The 24416-nt window shown below is 46.5% G+C and overlaps 2 protein-coding genes across 4 annotated transcripts in view; both read right to left on the bottom strand.

Moving 5' to 3' along the window:
- Window positions 1-2819, bottom strand: part of LOC148390070 (early estrogen-induced gene 1 protein-like) — a 21804-nt gene extending 18985 nt beyond the window's left edge. The window contains exons 1-2 of one of the 2 annotated variants that reach the window (XM_088391250.1): window positions 1973-2819; window positions 1467-1718 (exon numbers count right to left, since the gene is read on the bottom strand). In XM_088391250.1, coding sequence (XP_088247376.1) covers window positions 1467-1621 — 155 coding nt within the window. In that variant the 5' untranslated portion in view covers window positions 1622-1718; window positions 1973-2819. Of the gene's footprint in view, window positions 1-1466; window positions 1719-1798; window positions 1953-1972 lie in introns of those variants that run through there. The other variant, XM_088391251.1, reaches the window with a different exon arrangement.
- Window positions 2820-6021: 3202 nt separating this feature from the next.
- Window positions 6022-24416, bottom strand: part of naif1 (nuclear apoptosis inducing factor 1) — a 37168-nt gene continuing 18773 nt past the window's right edge. For both annotated transcript variants that reach the window (XM_088391253.1, XM_088391252.1), the window contains one exon: window positions 6022-10302. In XM_088391253.1, the coding sequence (XP_088247379.1) occupies window positions 9749-10302 (554 nt within the window). In that variant the 3' untranslated portion in view covers window positions 6022-9748. The remainder of the gene's footprint in view (window positions 10303-24416) is intronic.

The following is a 24416-nucleotide window of genomic DNA, read 5'->3' as shown; positions in this document are numbered from 1 at the left end:
TAATGTTAATAACATGGCGTTGGGGGGGCGCGAAATGTTTTCTTCTCCCGGGGGGGCGGGGGCATCACAGAAAATTATTGAGAAGCACTGGGTTAGCTTGTTAAGACACTGCAGAAATACATCGACTGAGTCCCCAAGTATGGTTGGGTTGTTAAGACTGAAACATTGCGGAAATACATCTATTAAATAGTCAGTAATTCATTTCTAACCATCAAAAAACCTTTCCTAATTTTTTCTCCCCTCCTCCAGTATGTTACTGTTTAAGTGTATCTGTGGCCTCTTGCAGAGAGATACATGTCAGATATGATTGACCAGGCAAATAGTGATAAACTAAGGTACTAGTTGGGTAAATGTTACTAAACATTCATCTAATCCGTCTCACACATACTTGAAAAACGTTTTGGAAGGAAAAGCATTGTTTTCAACTTCTCTCTGTCTCTTTTTATTTGTTGTGCAACAGTTCTTGTTGTCATGGGGAACACCTTGGTTTCACTGACGAGTCTCTGAGTGGCTCTCAGTGAGCAATAGTCACTATATATTTTTAAAGTAAAGTCGAGTACCATTAAAATAAATAACATATAAGTTCATCAGGAAGAAAGTCACGTCCGTGTTACAACACACGAGTTAATACTGTGCCTTACCCCTTTTTTAATAACAGAGATGTGATATAATTTAAGTAGTTAATGTGTCATTATTCAATTTGCTCATTGTACATTTCATTAACACTCAGCACTTTCTCAGACTTGACTTCATGTACACACAAAACCAATAAACAATAGACCAGGGGTGTCAAACTCATTTTTTTCGTGGGCCGCATCGTACTCATAGCTTCTTTCGGAGGCCAGTATGACTGTCAACCCAAATAAATGTATGAGCACCTAATATATACAGTAAAAGCTACAAAACAAACTGACAAATAACTCGTTTGCAAATCAGATGAGTAAAAACTGGTCAAATATTAAAAATATATATATATATTAAAAGTGAAGACAATTTGCAATTCTAGTAATGACACACGAATTTGATGCACAATTTGTCTTCGCGGGCCACATAAAATGATGTGGCGGGCCGTATTGGCCCCCGGGCCTTGAGTTTGACACCTGTGCAATAGACAATACTTAAACATAATGGAAATCCAGAAAAGTGCTCTCATGAAGCTTATTGCTGTAAACTCCCGTTGCAGCTTTCCCAGTGGGCCTTTTTGACATCCCGATTGATACCAGCATGCTACAACAGAATGACTCAAAGCCAAAGCTAGAGTTAAGGCAACTTTACCAGGAAACAAAAAGGTGTAAAGGTTAACTGAACCACATGCAGAGACATCTGCGACTTTCTCCTTTGTTAATAAATAAAGAAAAAGAAAAAAGCTGCAGCAACACTATAGAACACCACCCTGCTAAGACCAAAGTCAACACTAGCCCTCACCTGAGTGCGTTTGTGTGTACTGTAAAAGTGTGTTTATATACCTGGATGACAAAATGGCAAAGTCTCCACCATCGATCAACCGGATCTTACAGAACAGCACTCCGTTGACAACAGGTACTGCCGTAAGCTCCTCTAATGTAAAATGCACTTGAAACTTGAACTTCTTCTTTTTCATCAAAAAAGACATTGTTGGCATTTTAAAAAAATCCAGAAAATGAGAGATTATTGTGTTCGGTGTCACAGCGGCGCTTCGAATTCCTTTGCTTTTGGATTATGCATCTCGGTTGTCTGACCTGAAATATAAGAATAAATACACTTACTACATACAGCAAACTGAGCATCTGAAATTTAAAAGAAGCAAAAACGCACATACTAATTTGTGGTATTTCATTCATTTGGGGCGTTGCACTTGTTAGTTCTTTTACGGACTTGGTTTTGCAGAAGAGGCGTAAAATTAAACGGTTTGGTTGGTTCGGAGTATCTTGAAAACAGCTGCCACGCAAACACACCCACTCGACTCGTTTGAAATATGACGACGAAATCTCACCGTTCTGGCGGGCTGCTGTTCCACACTCGGTGATACTGTTGCAGGTGGGCACCGCTGAGGACAACTGCTACTTGGTATTTTGTCACTCCCAATGCTCGACTCGAAACGACCTTTTCTCTCCGCAACACTTACCGGCCAGGGAGGTTCATGAACGTATCACGGGGAGTTTAGGGACTGTCCATAAAGTCAAAGTACCGCTACGCATGCAAAAGTTGTTTGAGGAGAGGCCCGAATCGCAATCACTGATTTCAATTCCAAATTAACCGCAAAATCATGGCATAAATGCTGCACATGCGTTTTCATTTTCTTGTGTATGGGCAAACGATGTCGATCTCCAGCGATACATAATGTCATTTGAGTACCTATGGGAGAGTTGAAAATGCATGAAAATAAATGCATATGCAATCCTAATGGACACTTTGCCCAAAGCTAAACTTCACTATGTCTAGAAGCCAATGGCACCTATTGTAAAGGCCAACTTCTATTAATCTCACTCCAAAAATTATACAATTTAATTTTCTTTCATGGAGCTCCATTAACAGGCAATAGATGATAGGAATTAAAAATATTATTGTAATGACAAATGCAGTTCTAGGCTTCCTGTGTGGTTCTTGCTCCCAGTGTTGTGTGGAGTTCTCTTCCTCCCACATTCCTAAAACATGTGTGGTAAGTTTGTTAAAGCCTCTAAATTGTTCTTAGGTGAGAACGTGAGTATGAATGGTTGGTTGTATGGCAACCAGTCCAGGGAGCACCTCTTGCCCAAAATCAGCTGGGTTAGGCTCCCGCACAGCATCAACGCTATTTGATATGCAATATACAGGACTGTCTCAGAAAATTAGAATATTGTGATGAAGTTCTTTATTTTCTGTAATGTAATTAAAAAAACTAAAATGTCATACATTCTGGATTCATTACAAATCAACTGAAATATTGCAAGCCTTTTAGTATATTAATATTGCTGATTATGGCATACAGCTTAAGAAAACTCAAATATCCTATCTCAAAATATTTGAATATCATGAAAAAGTAAACTAGTAGGGTGTTCAAATAATCACTTGAATCATCTAATTAACTCGAAACATCTGCAAGGGTTTCCTGAGCCTTGAAAAACACTCAGCTTGGTTCAGTAAACTAAATCATAAGTATGGAGAAGACTGCTGATCTGACTGCTGTCCAGAGAACCATCACTGACACCCTCCATCAGGAGGGTAAGACACAAAAAGAAATTTCTCAAAGAGCAAGCTGTTCACAAAGTGCAGTTTCAAAGCACAGCCACAAAAAGTCTGTTGGAAGGGGGAAATGTGGCAGGAAACGCTGCACAACCAAGAGAGATAACCACAGCCTTAACAGCATTGTGAAGAAGAGTCACTTCCAGAATTTGGGGGAGCTTCAAAGACAGTGGACTGAAGCTGAAGTCCAGGTATCAAACGCCACTGTTCACAGAAATGGCCGACGATAGCCGTATTCCCATGGTCAAGCCACTTCTGAAGCGTCTGACTTGGGCTATGGAAAAGAAGCACTGGAAAGTTGCAGAGTGATCCAAAGTCCTCTTTTCAAGTTTTGTATTTCATTTAGAAGTCAAGGCGCCAGAGTCTGGAGAAAGGCTGGAGAGGAGCAAAATCCAAGTTGCTTGAAATCCAGTGTGAAGTTCCCACAGTCGGCGATGGTTTGGGGAGCCATGTCAGCTGCTGGTGTTGATCCACTGTGTTTCATCAAGTCCAGAGTAAATGCAGCTGTGTACAAAGAGATTTTAGATCACTACATGCTTCCGTCTGCTGAAAAGCTCTATGGAGATGATGATTTCATTTTCCAGCATGATCTGGCACCTGCCCACAGTGCCAAAACCACCAGTAAATGGTGTACTGACCATGGCATTACTGTCCTCGATTGGCCTGTCAATTCCCCTGACCTGAAACCCATAGAGAATTTGTGGGGTATTGTGAAGAAGAAGCTGAAAGACACCAGACCCAACAATGCAAATGAGCTAAAGGCCGCTATTGAAGCATCCTGGGCAGCCATAAAACCTCAGCAATGCCACAGGCTGATTGCCTCAATGCCATGCCGCATTGATGCAGTAATCCGTGCAAAAAGATTCCCAACCAAGTACTGAGTGCATTAATGGACATTTACAAATGTTTGATTTTGTTTTGCTGTTATAAATATTTTTTTTTACTTGGTCTGAGGAAATATTCTAATGTTTTGAGACAGTATATTGGAGTTTTCTTAAGCTGTATGCCATAATCAGCAATATTAAAATAATAAAAGGCTTGTAATATTTCAGTTGATTTGTAATGAATCCAGAATGTATGACATTTTTGTTTTTTTAATTGCATTACAGAAAATAAAGAACTTTATCACAGTATTGTAATTTTCTGAGACAGTCCTGTAGAAGGCATTTCAAAAGCCATTTGAGGACTAATTTTCCGAGAATTACTGTAGGTTATAATGTAACCCATGTAACAGCATATTATAAGACATGTTCGGTCACTTTTTCATCTCATTAAAATTGAAAAACAAAACAATGCGAGACCTGCTTAGCTACTGATCACAGTGTATACATTCACAGTGTATACATTCCCGATTGGTAGAGATGAACTGTTCTCATTTAATCAAAACACTAGCTTTTGTCAAAATTTATTCCCTCTCATTGTTTGTTCGTGACTAATGAACATGTAAAGAAGAGACTTGTTGGAGATGACCACTGGTATTGTAGATAAAAATGTCAATTCAAATCCAAAGTCGCAGTCATCTGGGGGGTATTCCAGAAAGCGTGTTATGTGAAAACTCTGAGTAAATTACCACGGAAACGAGGGAAACAGAGTTATCTGTTCCAGAAAGAGAGGTAACTTAAACTCTGGGTCAGTCACTGTGGTAACTTACTCTGTGAACATAACCTGCTCGCTGGCAGGTATACTATAAGAGACCCAGAGTTTCAATCTGTCGCCTCCCACACAAAGAAAGCAGTTAACCCGGGAAAACGGGTTAACCCGGGTTAATCCATGGATTAGCCGTTAATTCAAAATCCGATTAACATGGAAGCCGCAATAATTCGAAACGCTTCACGTTGCAAGTGAATCTTCCGACCCAGATTAAATGTTTTATTATTTCTACAAGAATAGCTTTTCGAGCGCCCCTCTGTGAATCGTCACCTTATCGTGGTGGAGGGGTTTGCGTGCCCCTATGATCCAAGGAGCCATGTTGTCGGGGGCTTCATGCCCCTGGTAGGGTCACCCATGGCAAACGGGTCCAAGGTGAGGGCCCGGACAAAGCACGGCTCACAGAAGCCTCTTATGATGACTAAAATAAATGGACTTCATTTTCCCTCGCACGGACGCGGGTCGCCGGGGCCCCCCTCTGGAGCCAGGCCTGGAGGCAGAGCTCGAAGGCGAGCGTCTGGTGGCCGGGCCTTCACCCATGGGGCTGGGCACAGCCCGTAAAGGAAACGTGGGTCCCCCTTCCCATGGGCTCACCACCTGTGGGAGGGGCCAAAGGGGTCGGGTGCAGTGTGAGCTGGGCGGCGGCCAAAGGCAGGGACCTTGGTGGTCTGATCCCCAGCTGCAGAAGCTGGCTCTTGGGACATGGAATGTCACCTCTCTGGCTGGAAAGGAGCCCGAGCTGGTGCGCGAGGCAGAAAAGTTACAACTAGACATAGTCGGACTTGCCTCCACGCACAGTTTGGGTTCCGGTACAAGCCCTCTCGAGAGGGGCTGGACTCTCTTCCACTCTGGAGTTGCCCACGGTGAGAGGCGTTGAGCAGGTGTGGGTATACTTATTGCCCCCCGGCTGGGCGCCTGCACATTGGGGTTCACCCCGGTGAACGAGAGGGTAGCCTCCTTCCGCCTTCGGGTGGGGGGACGGGTCCTGACTGTTGTTTGTGTCTATGCACCAAACGGCAGCTCAGAGTACCCACCCTTCTTGGGGTCCCTGGAGGAAGTGCTGGAGAGCGCTCCTTCTGGGGACTCCATCGTTCTACTGGGTGACTCCATTGCTCAAGTGGGCAATGACACTGAGACCTGGAAAGGCGTGATTGGGAGGAACGCCCCCCCCCCCCCCCCCCCCCCGATCTGAACCGGAGCGGTGTTCTATTATTAGACTTCTGTGCTCGACACGGATTTTCAATAATTAACACCATGTTCAAACATAAGGGTGTCCATGTGTGCACTTGGCACCAGGACACCCTAGGCCGCAGCTCGATGATCGACTTTGTAGTCGTGTCATCGGATTTGCGGCCGCATGTTTTGGACACTCGGGTGAAGAGAGGGGCGGAGCTGTAAACTGATCACCACCTGGTGGTGGGTTGGCTCCGATGGTGGGGGAAGATGCCGGTCCGACCTAGCAGACCCAAACGCTCTGTGAGGGTCTGTTGGGAACATCAGGAAGAGCTTCAACTCCCACCTCTGGCAGAGCTTTTCCCACGTCCCGGGGGAGGCGGGGGACACTGAGTCCGAGTGGACCATGTTCCGCGCCTCCATTGCTGAGGCGGCCAACCGGAACTGTGGCCGTAAGGTCATTGGTCCCTGTCGTGGCTGCAATCCCCGAACCCGCTGGTGGACACCGGCGGTAAGGGATGCCGTCAAGCTGAAGAAGGAGTCCTATCGGGCCGTTCTGGCCTGCGGGACTCTGGAGGCAGCTGACAAGTACCGGATGGCTAAGCGGAACCCGGCTTCGGCGGTGGCTGAGGCAAAAACCCGGGCGTGGGAGGAGTTTGGCGAGGCCATGGAGAATGACTTCCGGACGGCTTCGAGGAAATTCTGATCCACCATCCGGCGTCTCAGGAGGGGGAAGCAGTGCAACATCAACACTGTTTACAGTGGGGATGGCGTGCTGCTGACCTTGTCTTGGGACGTCGTGAGTCGGTGGGGAGAATACTTCGAAGACCTCAATTCCACCGACACGCCTTCCCATTTTGGAAGCAGGGCCTGGGGACTCTGAGGCGGGCTCTCCAATCTCTGGGGTTGAAGTCACTGAGGTAGTTAAAAAACTCCTCGGTGGCAAGGCTCTGGGGGTGGATGAGATCCGCCTGGAGTTCTTAAAGGCTCTGGATGTTGTGGGGCTGTCATGGCTGACACGCCTCTACAACATTGCGTGGACATTGGGGACAGTGCCTCTGGATTGGCAGACTGGGGTGGTGGTTCCTCTCTTTAAGAAGGGGGACCGGAGGGTGTGTTCTAATTACAGGGGAATCGCACTTCTCAGCCTCCCTGGTAAGGTATATTCAGGGGTGCTGGACCGGAGGGTCCGTCCGGAGGTCGAACCTCGGATTCAGGAGGAGCAGTGTGGCTTTCGTCCTGGCCGTGGAACAGTGGACCAGCTCTACACCCTCAGCAGGATCCTCGAGGGTGCATGGGAGTTTGCCCAACCAGTCCACATGTGTTTCGTGGACTTGGAGAAGGCGTTCGATCGTGTCCCTCGGGAGGTTCTGTGGAGAGTGCTTCGGGAGTACGGGGTGCCGAGCCAACTGATAAGGGCGGTTCGGTCCCTGTATCATCGATGTCAGAGTTTGGTCCGCATTTCCGGCAGCAAGTCGGATTCGTTCCCAGTGAGGGTTGGACTCCGCCAAGGCTGCCCTTTGTCACCGATTCTGTTCATAACTTTTATGGACAGAATTTCTAGGCGCAGCCGAGGCGTTGAGGGGGTCCGGTTTGGGGACCTTAGCATTGCGTCTCTGCTTTTTGCAGACGACGTGGTGCTGTTGGCTTCTTCAGGCCGTGATCTGCAGCTCTCACTGGAGCGGTTCGCAGCCGAGTGTGAAGCGGTCGGGATGAGGGTCAGCACCTCCAAATCTGAGTCCATGGTCCTCGATCGGAAAAGGGTGGAATGCCCTCTCCGGATCGGGGATGAGATCCTGCCCCAAGTGGAGGAGTTTAAGTATCTTGGGGTCTTGTTCACGAGTGAGGGGAGGATGGAGCGTGAGATCGACAGGCGGATCGGTGCAGCGTCGGCAGTAATGCGGACTCTGTACCGTTCCGTTGTGGTAAAGAGAGAGTTGAGCCAAAAGGCAAAGCTCTCAATTTACTGGTCGATTTACGCTCCTACCCTCACCTATGGTCACGAGCTACGGGTCGTGACCGAAAGAACGAGATCCCGGATACAAGCGGCCGAAAAGAGTTTTCTCCGCAGGATGTCCGGGCTCTCCCTTAGAGATAGGGTGAGAAGGTCGGTCATCCGGGAGAGACTCGGAGTAGAGTCGCTACTCCTCCATGTTGAGAGGAGCCAGATGAGGTTGCTCGGGCATCTCATCCGGCTGCCTCCTGGACGCCTCCCTGGGGAGGTGTTCCGGGCATGTCCCACCGGTAGGAGACCCCGGGGATGACCCAGGACGTGCTGGAGAGACTATGTCTCTCAGCTGGCCTGGGAACACCTTGGGGTCCCCCGGGATGAGCTGGATGAAGTGGCTGGGGAGAGGGAGGTCTGGGAGTCCCTCCTGAAGCTGCTGCCCCTGTGACCCGACCCCGGATAAGCGGAAGAAGATGGATGGATGGATGGATGGATGGATGGATGGATGGATGGATGGATGGATGGATAGCTTTTCGAGCGCAACTGCTTTCTTTGAACAGTATAATATATCTCAATAACCTTCGCTGGTCGTGGGATTCTGATGGTGTAGTAGTATACTCACCTGTCTTGTGTGCGGGCATCATGAGTACGATTTCCACTCACCCCGAACGAGCACTAACATCAGTGCAACCTTTATGCATGGCACTGTTTTTTTGCAAACGACATTTTCTTTATAATATCGGGGAAGCAGAGCATTACTTTTTTCTGTTGGCTGAGCAGAACTCAGCGTTTGTTTTAAAATAGTATTTTAATGAATGTTGGTATAAGCTACAGCATCACATTTTAAATGACTATAATAGGTATAAAACATAACTTCATTTGTGTCAAGTATTATTGCACAAAGTGTAGAATTAACTCAGGACGTTGGAAAACATTTTGTTTGGGGGTTAAAATATTTGAAGTAGCCACTGAATTAATATTTTTGTTTAAATTAATACTGACCTTGTTTAATAGTGTGAGTCCATTTAAAATAATAAAATTAAAATCAAAGTGAGGTGCAATCACAGCCTAGCAAAACATGCCTTACCTTTTTGACTAATGTTTTTATGTTTTATGTTTTATTTTGAGCCACTTCCAAGTCATTTCTTTCTCCTGTTGAATTGCACCTAAATAAAATTAAGATTTCATTCCTACTTAAATTCATAACTATAGGCTATGCTACAATTTTATGGTTAGATGTTACATCAATGAAATAGTACATTCAAACTTGCACATCGAGCAGTAATTTCCTCCCATAACGTCTCTCTCTTCTTCGCTGCTGCAGCCGTATTAGATTTGCGGCAAAAAAATACGTTCACACTCGCTTTAGGCCTGCATAAGGACCAATAAAGTAAAATAAGGTGATGTTTTTCCTCAGTTGTCATGGTGACTCGTGATATCGGGGCTTGATTGATAATGGCTTTTTATAGGAGTTGAGCACGTGTATAACTCCAGGTGAACATACTCAGAGTTGATTGAACTAACTCAGATCAGCCTTTCTGGAACCGAATACCCAGAGTCTCCCATCGTAGAGTAAGTCAACTCAGAGTTCAGGGATAGACTCAGAGTATGTTGAACCTGCTTTCTGAACCCCCCTGATGTTAATGCAAAGCTAAAATCATACATATCCGCTTCCTAAGGCAACTTATAAAATGTTTTCAAGGCTTGTTGAAGTCTATGTACAGGGATTTCTCAGGAAAATGTGGAGTCAGTTTTGTGGTGCCAATCAAATTAAGGATTCTATTGTGTTTCCTCTGTGTGCTGGGGAGCAGGTGGTGGTGTCGCTGGCTTGCTCTGTTCCTCTATTAATCCCCCATCAGGTGTCACTCCTGCTGCTGCGCTGTGCAAGTTTGTGATCTCATTCCCACTCTGTAGGAATTTGCGGAGGTCTTTTAGAGCTGGCCTGAGCATCTGCACCAGTGCCAGCAGTGCGGCTTGAGTTCCTTCCAAGGCCTGGGCTTGGCGCTCCTGTGCAAATGCCTGGGCCTCCTGAGAGTGACGCATCATCTGTAGCAACTGGTTCTGACCCTCCAGGTGCTGGGCAATCTGTCGGATATGGACATTGGTGACTCTCTGCTCCTGTAGAAGACGAGCTGAGTTGAGGGCAATGCGGCTCTTCAACTCTTGGGGTTTAGCATGAGCCTGAGGTGGCGGTGGCGAGGAAGCTGAGGATGATGCCAACACCTCCACTGGACCCTCAACCGTTGCAACCACAGCAGGGGTTGAATCGGTTACGGTTGTGGTGCAGTACTCCACTACGCCTCCGTCTTCTAATGCATGGTACGCTGTTTCAGCTGGAAATCAAAGCAAATAAAGATGATGTTTTTCTCATCTTGGTGAGGGGAGGTATTTTTTTCCACTTAAAAGTAGTAGAATAGCAAAATGTGGAAACAATACCACATTTAAATGTGTTTTTCCATCTGGTAATCTTTAATTCTATAATAATTGAATCTCAGCCTTGGCTCCAAAATTTTGAGCGACTGCACCATTTACGACAAACCAAATTCGGTTGAAGTTGGGAAATTGTGTAAAATGTAAATAAAAACAAAATACAACGATTTGAAAATCCTTCTCAACCCATATTCAATTGAATACATTACAAAGACAATATATTTAATGTTCAAACTGATCAACTTAATTGTTTTTAGCCAAATAATAATTAACTTAAAATTTCATGGTTGCAACACGTCCAGTAGAAGTTGGGAAAGGTGACATAAAATACTGAGAAAGCTGCGAAAAGTTCATCAAACACCTATTTGGAACATCCCACATGTGATTGGGTATAAAAGGAGCCTCCCCAAACATGCTCAGTCATTCACAAGCAAAGATGGGGCGAGGTTCACCACTTTGTCCGCAAATGCGTAAGAAAATAGTTAAACAGTTAAAGAACAACATTTCTCAAAGCAAAATTGCAAGAAATTTAGGCATTTGAACATCTACGGTCCATGTCCAATGTGGGCAATGTCTTGTCACCGTGGGATAGGGGGGAACGAAATTTCGGTTTCTTTGTGTGTCTTTGGCATGTGGAGAAATTGACAATAAAGCTGACTTTGACTTTGACTTTTGATAATATCATCAAAAAGTTCAGAGAATCTGGTGAAATCACTGCACGTCAGCGCCACAGCTGGAAACCAAGACTGAATGACCTTCGATCCCTCATACGGCACTGCCTTATATCACCAAATGGGCTCAGGAAAACTTCAGAAAACCACTGTCAGTAAATACAGTTCGGCACTACATCGGTAAATGCGGGTTAAAACTCTACCATGCAAAGAAAACGCCGCCGGGTTCTCTGGGCGCGTGCTCATGTAAAATGGACTGATGCACAATGGAAAAGTGTGGTCTGATGAGTCCACTTTTCAAATCGTTTTTGGAAACACTGGACGTCGTGCCTCCGGACCAAAGAGGAAGCGGACCATCCGGACTGTTATCAATGCAAAGTTCAAAAGCCAGTCGTTCCCATGGCATGGGTGATTTACATTTCTGTGTACCGTATTTGCCGGTGTATTGGTCGACCTTTTTCGATCCAAAATCGACAGAAAAAAATCGACCTCGACTTATACACCGAGTCATAAAATTTAACTTCGTATTCATCGCTTCAAATGTGATGGTAACCAAGGCCGTTTCTCATGCATCTCATTGTGCGTTGCACTTAGAAAATTTGAACCGGGCGGCGTGCGCGAGTGTGCGGCCCGCTGGAAGTCGAATGAGGCTCCGCGATCTCCTCCGCGGTGCTTATAAACAGCCGATCCGCTCGGCGGGGGCTATTTTCGGCCACTTGGCGCGTGCGCACGGCCTCCCGGTTGTGCCGGGCGGGTGCGCGAGCTCGCCGGCCGCTGGAAGTCGAATGAGGCTCCGCGATCTCCTCCGCGGTGCTTATAAACAGCCGATCCGCTCGGCGGGGGCTATTTTCGGCCACTTGGCTCGTGCACACGGCCTCCCGGATGTGCCGGGCGGGTGCGCGAGCTCGCCGGCCGCTGGAAGTCGAATGAGGCTCCGCGATCTCCTCCGCGGTGCTTATAAACAGCCGATCCGCTCGGCGGGGGCTATTTTCGGCCACTTGGCGCGTGCGCACGGCCTCCCGGATGTGCGGGGCGGGTGTGCGAGCTCGCCGGCCGCTGGAAGTCAAATGAGGCTCCGCGATCTCCTCCGCATTGCTTATAAACAGCCGATCCGCTCGGCGGGGGCTATTTTCGGCCACTTGGCGCGTGCGCACGGCCTCCCGGAATTTGAACACATTTCGTCAATAAATTTCGCATATTTCTGATTGAATTTTGAAGTTTAATATAATGCAACAATTGAGCTCGACTTATACAAAGGATATATCATAAAATCGTAAATTTCCGTCGAATTTTAGGGGGTCGACTTATACACCGAGTCGACCTATACACCGGCAAATACGGTATACAGATATTGGAGCAACATATGGTGCCATCCAAGCGACATCTTTTTCATGGACGCCGCTGCTTATTTCAGCAAGATAATGACAAGCCACATTCTGCACGTGTTACAACAGCGTGGCTTTGAAGTAAAAGAGTCCAGGTTCTCCCCTGGCCCGTTTGCAGTCCAGACCTGTCTCCCATTGAAAATGTGTGGTACATTGACAAGCGTAAAATACGACAGGGAAGACCCCGGACTGTTGAACAACTGAAGCGGTTCATCAAGCAAGAATGGGAAAGAATTCCACATGAGAAGCTAAGAGAATTAGTCTCCTTTCTTCCAAAACGTTTATTGAGTGTTATTAAAGAGCATGTAAAGGCACTATGGGGTCCCAAAATGTATTTGATAAAGATGGACTTGTATTTTAGGAAACTGTTGTTAATTTTTTAATAAAATTGCGAATTGAGGAGTGATCGATGAAATATCAACAGTTTGTATGTGATTGTTGAAGTTCATCCCGGAAATTGCCGAAGTGACTGTGACAGAGATTATAGGACGCCGAGCGTTCCCGAGTTACTTAGTCCATGTTAACCTAATGGCGGATACAGCAGCGGAAGCGATGTCGTCTGACGAATCTCCCTCAGATGATTCTTTACTTTCAGATGAAAATGAAGAAGAGTATGATTTCTTTCCTGGGGTACAAGGGTACCAATTTGAACCGGTGAGAAGTACCCCAGCGGGAGAAAATTAAACCGAAAATGGCGATCATCGTGGTCGTGGGCAGGGCCATGGTCAGGAAAATGCGGATCGGCTTGGAAATACTGACTGGTTCGTAACAAAATATCCCATAATTAACTGCCTAAATAATTGTGAATAATTTAAAACTATTCTACTTGTTAATACTTACGTGCAAAATGGAAGAAAAAAAAAAAAATTCTAACCGGAGATTGCATTGACCTAATTTTCACATGGTCCTTGTTTGTATTTTGCATTTGACACTGACAGCTGTCAAGTGTCTCTTCTTGTGTAAGTTTTATTTGTTCTGGTTTTTCTTTTGCAAGTTTAACTTTGGGTACTTCGAAAGTGTCATTTTAAATTGAACTTTCTTAGTTTTGAAGCCAAGATGCTCCATCATTGACCCCTGATAACATTACGGAGTGAAATGAGCTCCAGAAATGACAGCTTGAGAGTCTGGCCACGGGGTCTTAAAATTGGCTCGTTTTGGTTGGACAAAACGAACCCATTGTCGTCGTATAGATTCCGTTGCTGGGAAACGATGTAAACTGTGGGTTTTGTGCGTATTGCTACAAAATTTGACAACACAAACCTTCACCATCGTGGAACAGACGTTTAAACACCAATTTGTAAACTAAATAAAGCTTATATGTGACGTATTGGAGACAAAACACCAGGAAAATGTGTGGTTCTTCGCGCTATCAAATCGGGAAACAATGGAGAGAGTCCTATCATCTGCGTCACCGTACCACGTGATCCAGAATGGAGCGGTTCATGACAGGGGCAGGGAAGACCGAGAAATACACACAAATTGACTGCGTTTGGCTCACGAATGCAATTTTATTTCAAATTCTATATAATTATTTGGATGCAGGTGAATATCATCGAACATTCTGAGTGGTTTTTAAAGCATGTTAAAGGTGCCTTTACATACGCTTTAAAAGGAAAGGTGATGTAACGAAGTGGTAAACATGCCCATTCCCAGCTTCTACTGCACGTGTTGCAGCCATGAAATTCTAAGTTAATTATTAGTTGAAAAATAAAGTTTATGAGTTTAAGCATTAAATATGTTGTCTTTGTAGTGTATTCAATTTAATATAGGTTGAAAAGTGTTGGGTCTAAATACGATTAGACATTAAATCACTCGCTGGAATGAAGAGGAGAAGACAACCAGAACTGGTTTACTCGCGAGGAGAACGATAGAGAAAGCAATCTCAGTTACAACCTCCATCAGTTCTGAGTCCTTCCTCCACGTGCCCCTCTTTTTAATGTTATGGTTGCCCTGGTTACAGAGGCGTTGCTACACTAAAGGGAGGGGGAATTGTGTCTGTAGCAACGCTGATTAGCAAAAGAATGTAGTGTGGTGTGAATTAGCACTTCGCTGTTGGCTCGTGACCCCCCGCAGAGGCCATCCCCAGCCGTCTTCCCTCACAGTTGGCTGACTCGTCCTCGACTGTGGTCAAATACCTTGAAGCACGTTGATTGCCGCTTTGCTGTGGAACAAATGCAACTAGACCTCTGCTAACTTTATCTACTTGGTAAATTAACACATAATAATAATAAGTAACTTGTCCTAAACACTTCAACACACATTAAACAAACGTGAGGTAACCGGTATGCAGTTCCTTAAACAAACATTGAGTAAATATGGGATAACTTTTATGCAACTACTTCTAACTGTATGTAACCCTTAACAAAGAAAAACAGGTCTGATAAACTACAATCTATGAACCAAACCTACATCTAAATGAAAAGGAATGAAGTTCCTGTGAATCAAACAAAGAACATGTCACCTATGCAAATAAGCCCTGCTCATTGTTAGTGAAGGCCTCTTACGGGAACCAAAACACACAGACAACATAAGGACAGGAAGGATACAAATGGCTGACAGGGATCAAAAGACATCCCTATCACTAAAAAGGAAGAACCTAGATAAAAGGAAAGATAAACTCGTAAAGGCGAGGCCTCCAGGTCTGGCAGGCGGAAGCTTCACTTAAAATTATTCCAACAAAAAGGATTTTCAAATCATTTTATTTTGTTTCTATTCATATTTTACACAATTTCCCAACTTCAACCGAATCCGGTTTGTAAAAGACTTCTATTGATTTCATCAAATGCTTTATTGTAGGTCTCGTGGATGTTTGCATATATGTACAAGTAACCTTAGGTTAGCACAATGAGCCCACATTTAACACCTTTTCTAAAGTTGCTGATCTTACTGGGTATTAGTTGATTCTCAGTCTAATGGTAGTTCTCTCCAAAACATGTCAGCGTAATTTTATGCACAATAATCTGTTCAATTGTCAATGTCATGTCAAACAAATGTGAGATGAATCTGTAATAAGTGTGTTGTTAATGTACTTGCCGGAATAAACCAATCAAATCAAAATCAATGTAGTCAGTACAGTAATATATGGAAGTTATTCTGTGGGTGAATAGAAATTGCTACAATTTCCTTGGCAGCAACAGCATAGATCAGGATTGTTTTGGTTGGTTTTCATGCTAATCTTGCTGGTGTCACTAGTTAGGAACAGCAAAACTAATACAAAACAGCCAAGATTTGAACAGCCGAACCTCGGCTTGTGAGCCAAATCCACAGAGCCATCATGCAAGACCAACATGTTGTTGTTACCCTAATGGTAGTTGGTAAAACCAGCAAGACCAGCTTGGAAACAACAAACATTCTGCTAGTTTACGCAGTTTTTTGTTTGCTTGTTTTAAGCAGTTCAAGCAGCTGACACGCCTCTACAACGTTGCGTGGACATCAGGGACAGTGCCTCTGGATTGGCAGACCAGGGTGGTGGTTCCCCTCTTTAAGAAGGGGGACCGGAGGGTGTGTTCCAATTACAGGGGAATCACACTCCTCAGCCTTCCTGGTAAGGTCTATTCAGGGGTGCTGGAGAGGAGGGTCCGTCGGGAGGTCGAACCTCGGATTCAGGAGGAGCAGTGTGGCTTTCGTCCTGGCCGTGGAACAGTGGACCAGCTCTACACCCTCGGCAGGATCCTCGAGGGTGCATGGGAGTTCGCCCAACCAGTCCACATGTGTTTCGTGGACTTGGACAAGGCGTTCGACCGTGTCCCTCGGGAGGTTCTGTGGAGGGTGCTTCGGGAGTACGGGGTGCCGAGCCAACTGATAAGGGCGGTTCGGTCCCTGTATCAACGATGCCAAAGTCTGGTCCGCATTTCTGGCAGTAAGTCGGATTCGTTCCCAGTGAGGGTTGGACTCCGCCAAGGCTGCCCTTTGTCACCGATTCTGTTCATAATTTTTATGGACAAAATTTCTAGGCGTAGCCGAGGCGTTGAGGGGGTCCGGTTTGGGGACCACAGCATCGCGTCTCTGCTTTTTGCAGATGACGTGGTGCTGTTGGCTTCTTCAGGCCGTGATCTTCAGATCTCGCTGGAACGGTTCGCAGCCGAGTGTGAAGCAGTCGGGATGAGGGTCAGCACCTCCAAGTCCGAGTCCATGGTCCTCGATCTGAAAACGGTGGCATGCCCTCTCCGGATCAGGGATGAGATCCTGCCCCAAGTGGAGGAGTTCAAGTATCTTGGAGTCTTGTTCACGAGTGAGGGGAGGATGGAGCGCGAGATCGACAGGCGGATCGGTGCAGCGTCGGCAGTAATGCGGACCCTGTACCGGTCTGTTGTGGTGAAGAGAAAGCTGAGCCAAAAGGCAAAGCTCTCAATTTACCGGTCGATTTACGCTCCTACCCTCACCTATGGTCACGAGCTATGGGTCGTGACCGAAAGAACGAGATCCCGGATACAAGCGGCCGAAATGAGTTTTCTCCGCAGGATGTCCGGGATCTCCCTTAGAGATAGGGTGAGAAGCACGGTCATCCGGGAGAGACTCGGAGTAGAATCGCTACTCCTCCACGTTCAGAGGAGCCAGATGAGGTGGCTCGGGCATCTTATCAGGATGCCTCCTGGACGCCTCCCTGGGGAGGTGTTCTGGGCATGTCCCACCGGTAGGAGACCCCGGGGACGACCCAGGACGCGCTGGAGAGACTATGTCTCTCAGCTGGCCTGGGAACGCCTTGGGATCCCCCGGGATGAGCTGGATGAAGTGGCTGGGGAGAGAGGAGTCTGGGAGTACCTCCTAAAGCTGCTGCCCCCGCGACCCGACCCCAGATAAGCGGAAGAAGATGTATGTATGTATGTATGGATGGATGGATGTTTTAAGCAGGCTAATTATTTTTTGAATGTTGTGTGTTTCTGTGATTTGCTTGGGGACAATTGAAAATTAGCCTATGGCTACAAATTTTTTACCTGCCGAGGGGATTTACCGCGATTCTGCTAGTCGCGGTGTACATCCCGCCTTCCAACAACGAAGGCGACAGGATCGCGGTGCTTGGTGAACTGTACCAGGCTGTCAGTGAACAACAGACAGCGCACCCTGATGGTTTCACCATCTTCGCTGGAGAGTTTAATCATGCCAACCTGAAGTCTGTTTTCCCGAGGCTTCACCAACATGTTACTTTTCCGACACGTGGAGACAGCTTCCTGGACCTAGTCTACTCTGCGGAAAAGGGAGCTTTCAAAGCCACCCCCCTCCCCCATCTTGGGCTTTCTGACCATCTCACCGTTTCACTTTTGCCCGCATACAGACAATTGGTAAAGGCATCCAGGCCGGTTCGGAGGCGGGTTCGGGTGTGGCCTGAGGGTGCCTCCGATGTACTTCGTGACTGCTTCGACACCACCACTTCTTTAAGCAGGCGGCCACCTACAACGATCGGACGGACATAGAGGAGTATACTGACTCTGTTTCCTCTTACATCGCGAAGTGCATCGATGATGTGACTCGCTCAAAATCCGTCGTCACTCGCGCGAACTGGAAGCCGTGGCTGACAGGGGCTGTCCTCAGACTGCTGAGGGCCAGGGACAAGGCTTTCAGAGCGGGGGATGAGGCTGGCTTGAGGACAGCGAGGGCCGACCTGTCCCGAGGCATCAAAGAAGCGAAAAAGGCGTTCTCGTGCAAGGTCTCCACCCACTTCAAGGACAGCAAGGACGCACGGAGCCTTTGGCAGGGCATTCAGACCATCACGGACTACAAGCCTGCGCTGAGGAGCTGTGAGGGCGACGTCCGTCTGCTGAACGATCTTAATCGCTTCTTTGCTCGCTTCGTCGCCCAGAACAGCACTTGCCCGCTGAAGACCACTCCCCCCCCACACGAGCAGCCCCTGCGCCTCTCTGTCGACGGAGTGAGGAGGGCGCTTGCCGCTATTGACACTCGTAAGGCGGCGGGCCCTGACAACATCCCGGGTCGAGCGCTGAAGGACTGCGCTGGGGAGCTGTCGGGTGTCTTCACGGACATCTTTAACGTTTCCCTGCAGCAAGCCATCGTCCCCTCGTGTTTCAAGGCTGCCACCATCGTTCCTGTGCCGAAGAAACCTGCACCGTCCTGCTTCAATGACTACCGCCCCGTGGCACTGACGCCCATCATCATGAAGTGCTTTGAGCGGCTTGTCATGGAGCACATCAAATCCGTTCTCCCCCCTACCATTGACCCTTTCCAGTTTGCGTACCGTGCCAAACGGTCCTCTGAGGATGCCATCTGCTCTGCCCTCCACTCGGCCCTCACCCACCTGGAGAGAAAGGACTCATATGTGAGGTTGCTGTTTGTGGACTTCAGCTCTGCCTTCAACACCATTGTGCCGCAGCGACTCATCTCCAAACTCGACGAGCTGGGCCTCAGTACCTCCCTCTGCAACTGGCTACTGGACTTCCTCTGTTGGAGGCCTCAGGTGGTGCGTGTTGGCGACAAACTCTCCGCCAGCATCACGCTGAGCACGGGGGCCCCCCAGGGCTGCGTGCTCAGTCCATTGCTCTTCACCCTGCTGACGCATGACTGCTCTGCGACCTACAGCGACAACCGCATAGTGAAGTTTGCTGACGACACGACTCTGGTGGGTCTCATCACGAAGGGCGACGAGACTCGGTACAGGTCGGAAGTTGACCTTCTGACCACGTGGTGCAGGGACAACAACCTCCTGCTGAACGTCAATAAGACCAAGGAAATCGTTGACTTCCGGAAGGGTCACACAACACACCTGCCGCTGATCATCGACGGTGCTGTGGTGGAGAGGGTGAGCTGCACCAAGTTCCTGGGGGTGCACATCAGTGAGGACCTCTCCTGGTCCGCAAACACCTCGTCACTGGCAAAGAAAGCTCAGCGCCGCCTGTATTTCCTGCGGAAGCTCAGGCGTGCATGTGCTCCTCAGGCAGTCCTGTCTACATTCTACTGTGGCACCATTGAGAGTGTCCTCACCAGTTGCATCGCTGTCTGGGGTGGTAACTGCACTGAACAGAACTTGAAGGCCCTGCAGCGCATAGTGAATACGGCTAGTAAGATTATTGGTGCTTCGCTCCCCTCCCTGAAGGTCATTTACACCTCCCATCTCGCCCGCAAGGCAACCTCGATTGCCAGAGATGTGAGTCACCCGGCTCACTCTTTGTTTGACCTTCTGCCCTCTGGGAAGAGGTACAGGAGCCTGCGCTCCCGCACCACCAGACTCGCCAACAGCTTCTTTCTCCAGGCTGTTAGGGCCCTGAACTCGCTACCCCCTTCTGCGTAGCGTGCGGCACTGTTGCGCTATTTTCGGGAATGTCTGCTGTACGCGCACTTGCTCCTTTTTTTTCTGCTCCTCTTATTTATTTATTTATTGTTGTGTTATTTATCCGTTATTTATTCAGCACGCTTTTGTTGTACTTGTTTACTTGTTTGTCTGTTGTGAGCCATGTCTTGTCACCGTGGGATAGGGGGGAACGAAATTTCGGTTTCTTTGTGTGTCTTTGGCATGTGGAGAAATTGACAATAAAGCTGACTTTGACTTTTTGACTTTGGCTCCTGGACTTCTTCTGTCAGAGGCCTCAGGTGGTGCGGGTTGGCGACAAAATCTCCGCCAGCATCACGCTGAGCACGGGGGCCTCCCAGGGCTGCGTGCTCAGTCCATTGCTCTTCACCCTGCTGACGCATGACTGCACTGCGACCTACAGCGACAACCGCATAGTGAAGTTTGCTAACAACACGACTCTGGTGGGTCTCATCATGAAGGGCGACGAGACTCGGTACAGGTCGGAAGTTGACCTTCTGACCACGTGGTGCAGGGACAACAACCTCCTGCTGAACGTAGACAAGACCAAGGAAATCGTTGTTGACTTCCGGAAGGGTCACATAAAACACCTGCCGCTGATCATCGACGGTGCTGTGGTGGAGAGGGTGAGCTGCACCAAGTTCCTGAGGGTGCACATCAGTGAGGACCTCTCCTGGTCCGCAAATGGAATGTCTGCTGTACGCTCACTTGCTCCTTTTTTGCTCCTCTTATTTATTTATTTGTTGTGTTATTTATTCATTATTTATTCAGCACGCTGTTGTTTACTTTTTTACTTGATTGTCTATTGTGGGCCATGTCTTGTCACCGTGGGATTGGGGGGAACGAAATTTTGGTTTCTTTGTGTGTCTTTTGCATGTGGAGAAATTGACAATAAAGCTGACTTTGACTTTGACTTTGAAAAAAAAAAAGAGTCCCATGTACATATAAAAATATAAATACCATATTTTTCTGACTATAAGTCGCGTTTTTTTCCATACTTTGGGTGGGGGGGCGACTTATACTGAGGAGTGACTTATATGTGATTTTCAAAATTAAAAAAGAATAAAATAAAATTTGAAACCGCGATAAACGAACTGCGATGTAGCAAGGGATTACTGTAATTTGAATTTCAAGTGACGTCAACGGTGCGGCGCGGCGGTTGTTTACATAAAGGACAAAGATTCGATCACGGGATGACGAAGATGACGAAGGGCCTCACGTACTACCGGCATCATTAGTGGCTTTGTTTTTAAGTGACACGGAGGACGAAGAGTTTGAAGGATTTAATGACTTGGAGTGAGACAGAAGGTTTGAAAAACTATTATTGCTTTTACGCACGCCCGGTCCTACTCTACGGAGCTCTCTTTCACCTCCATGGATGGAAGTCGGGGGCCGGCGCTCGGCCGGTTGGCTGTCCGGGGACGGTGGATGGGGCTTGGACATGGCTTTTACGCACGCCCGGTCCTATGGAGCTCTTTTTCACCTCCGTGGCTGGAAGTGCCACCTTCGGGGATGGAAGTCCACACCGCCACACGCCTGGAAGTCGATGCCGGTGCTTGGGGCCGTGTGGCAGTGAACTATTTGTGTTATAGTTATTTGATATGTTTTATTTCGTGTAGCAACTTGTATGTTTTTATCGTTACAGTTCAGTAGTTGTTGACTCGTTGAACTCTTGTTTTGTTAAATAAAGAGCCGTTTACCAAACCCACGTCTTTCCTTGTACTTTGTTAACGCTACAATATAGTTATATACTAGATCTGTGGAATAACGACGAGGCTGACGTCAGGGCGCACGCGCGGCGTTGTTGACAAAGGACGAGGAATTTGATCGATGGGCGGCTCGGTGGCGCACTGGGTAGCATGTCCGCCTCACAGTTAGGAGGGTGCGGGTTTGATTCTACCTCCAGCCCTCCCTGTGTGGAGTTTGCATGTTCTCCCCGGGCCGGCGTGGATTTTCTCCGGGCACTCCGGTTTCCTCCCACATTCCAAAAACATGCTTGGTAGGCCGATTGAAGACTCCAAATTGTCCCTAGGTGTGAGTGTGAGTGCGATTGGTTGTCTGTCTCTGTGTGCCCTGCGATTGGCTGGCAACCAGTTCAGGGTGTCCCCCGCCTACTGCCCGATGACGGCTGGGATAGGCTCCAGCACGCCCGCGACCCCCGTGGGGACTAAGCGGTTCAGAAAATGGATGGATGGATGGATGGATTTAATGATTTGGAGTGACACAGATGGTTTAATAATATTATTGCTTATAAAATAGTTATATGATATATAATTTATATCTCGTTATATGGGCCTGTGGAATATTTTGAAGTGCAAGCACCGTCAGCAGCGCGTACCCGGCCGCACCCGCACATTGTTGACATAAAGGACGATCGATGGATTTAATGATTTGGAGTGACACAGATGATTTGATAATACCGTAATTTCCGGACTATAAGTCGCATTTTTTTTCATAGTTTGGGTGGGGGGGCGACTTATACTCAGGAGCGACTTATATATGTTTTTTTTTCACAAATTTTTACTTGATCATTAAGACATCACTTACAAGTATAGTTGACCACTTCCCATGTTATTTTTAGTATAGTTGATTACTTCACATGCTTTTATATCTTTATCTTGAACATATTCAAAACATAAAAAATAGAGAAAACATCAAATAAAGCAATTAACACTTTAAAGCACCATATCCAAGTCCACTGTCTGCTGTATGTACACTTGCTCCATTTTTGCTCCTCTTATATTTATTATTATTATTTATTATTATTTGTTTATTTATCATTTATTCAACACTCTTATTTATTTATTGTTTGTGCCTTCTTGGGTTTTTTGTGTTGCTTGTATGCATATGTGTACTATCTCACCGAGGGATAGTGGGAACGTAATTTCAATCTCTTTGTGTGTCTTAGTATATAATAAAAAAAAAAAAAAAAAAAAAAAAAAAAAAAAAAAATCGACGATAAAGCAGACTTTGACTTTGATAAAACAACCCAAAAAAATTGTATTTTCAGACGAACCTGGATGAGGGCGCTCTAAATTTCACCGTTGGCCGTGACTCATCAACTGGGTGGGCTTAAGAAAAATGGCACCAAAAAGAAACTTGTATTTTGCAGGTTACAAACTTCAAGTTGTAAAATATGCAGCTGAAAACAGTAATCGAGCAGCAGAAAGAAAGTTTGGAGAACCGTGATGTACCAATGGATTACTATTTCAAGTGACGTCAGTAGCGCGGCGCGGCGGTTGTTTACATACAAACGTGCCCACATAAGGACTACCGGCATCATTAGCGGTGATCATTTCTAAGTGACACGGAGGACAAAGAGTTTGAAGGAATTAAGGATTTGGAGTGACATAGAAGGTTTGAAAAACTATTATGGCTTTTACGCACGCCCGGTCCTACTCCACTGAGTCGGGGGCCGGCGCTCGGCCGAGTAGCTGTCCGCGAACGGTGCGCGGGGCTCGGACATGGCCATTACGCACGCCCGGTCTGTCTGGAAGTCCACGCCGCCACACGCTTGGAAGTTTGTTTTGTTTAATGTTTACCAAACCCACGTCTATCCTTGTACTTTGTTAACGCTCCAATATAGTTATATAGTAGATCTGTGGAATAAAGACGAGGCTGACGTCAGGGCGCACGCGCGGCGATGTTGACAAAGGACGAGGAATTTGATCGATGGATTTAATGGAATTAAAGTGCACGGATGGTTTGATAATAATATTGGCTTGTATTATAGTTATTTGAAATATAGTTTATCAATCGTTATATGAGCCTGTGGAATATTTTGAAGTGCAAACGCCCTCAGCCGTGCGCACCCATTGTTGACAAAGAACGATCGATGGATTTAATGAATTGGAGTGACACCGATGGTTTTATAAACATGTTATTCATGTAATAGTTGTCCTTAATCACTCTATATGTTACGTCAGGCCCGTTCTCAGCTCTTTGTTTGTGTTTGTCACGTTAGCATACCTATCGTTTAGCCTGTTGTTGCTATTTAATGAATTGGAGTGACACCGATGGTTTTATAAACATGTTATTCATGTAATAGTTGTCCTTAATCACTCTATATGTTACGTCAGGCCCGTTCTCAGCTCTTTGTTTGAGTTTGTCACGTTAGCATACCTATCGTTTAGCCTGTTGTTGCTATTTAATGAATTGGAGTGACACCGATGGTTTTATAAACATGTTATTCATGTAATAGTTGTCCTTAATCACTCTATGTTACGTCAGGCCCGTTCTCAGCTCTTTGTTTGAGTTTGTCACGTTAGCATACCTATCGTTTAGCCTGTTGTTGCTATTTAATGAATTGGAGTGACACCGATGGTTTTATAAACATGTTATTCATGTAATAGTTGTCCTTAATCACTCTATGTTACGTCAGGCCCGTTCTCAGCTCTTTGTTTGAGTTTGTCACGTTAGCATACCTATCGTTTAGCCTGTTGTTGCTATTTAATGAATTGGAGTGACACTGATGGTTTTATAAACATGTTATTCATGTAATAGTTGTCCTTAATCACTCTATACGTTACGTCAGGCCCGTTCTCAGCTCTTTGTTTGTGTTTGTCACGTTAGCATACCTATCGTTTAGCCTGTTGTTGCTATCGTTTAGCCTGTTGTTGCTCGTTCATGACTGTTTTTGGCGTGGGATTTTGTCGAATAAATTGCCCCCAAAATGCGACTTATACTTCGGAGCGACTTATATA

The sequence above is a fragment of the Syngnathus floridae genome, chromosome 12 (assembly GCF_059516105.1).
Source record: "Syngnathus floridae isolate MCC-2025c chromosome 12, RoL_Sflo_1.0, whole genome shotgun sequence".
NCBI lineage: Eukaryota > Metazoa > Chordata > Actinopteri > Syngnathiformes > Syngnathidae > Syngnathus > Syngnathus floridae.
This window is presented reverse-complemented; position numbering and strand designations above follow the sequence as displayed.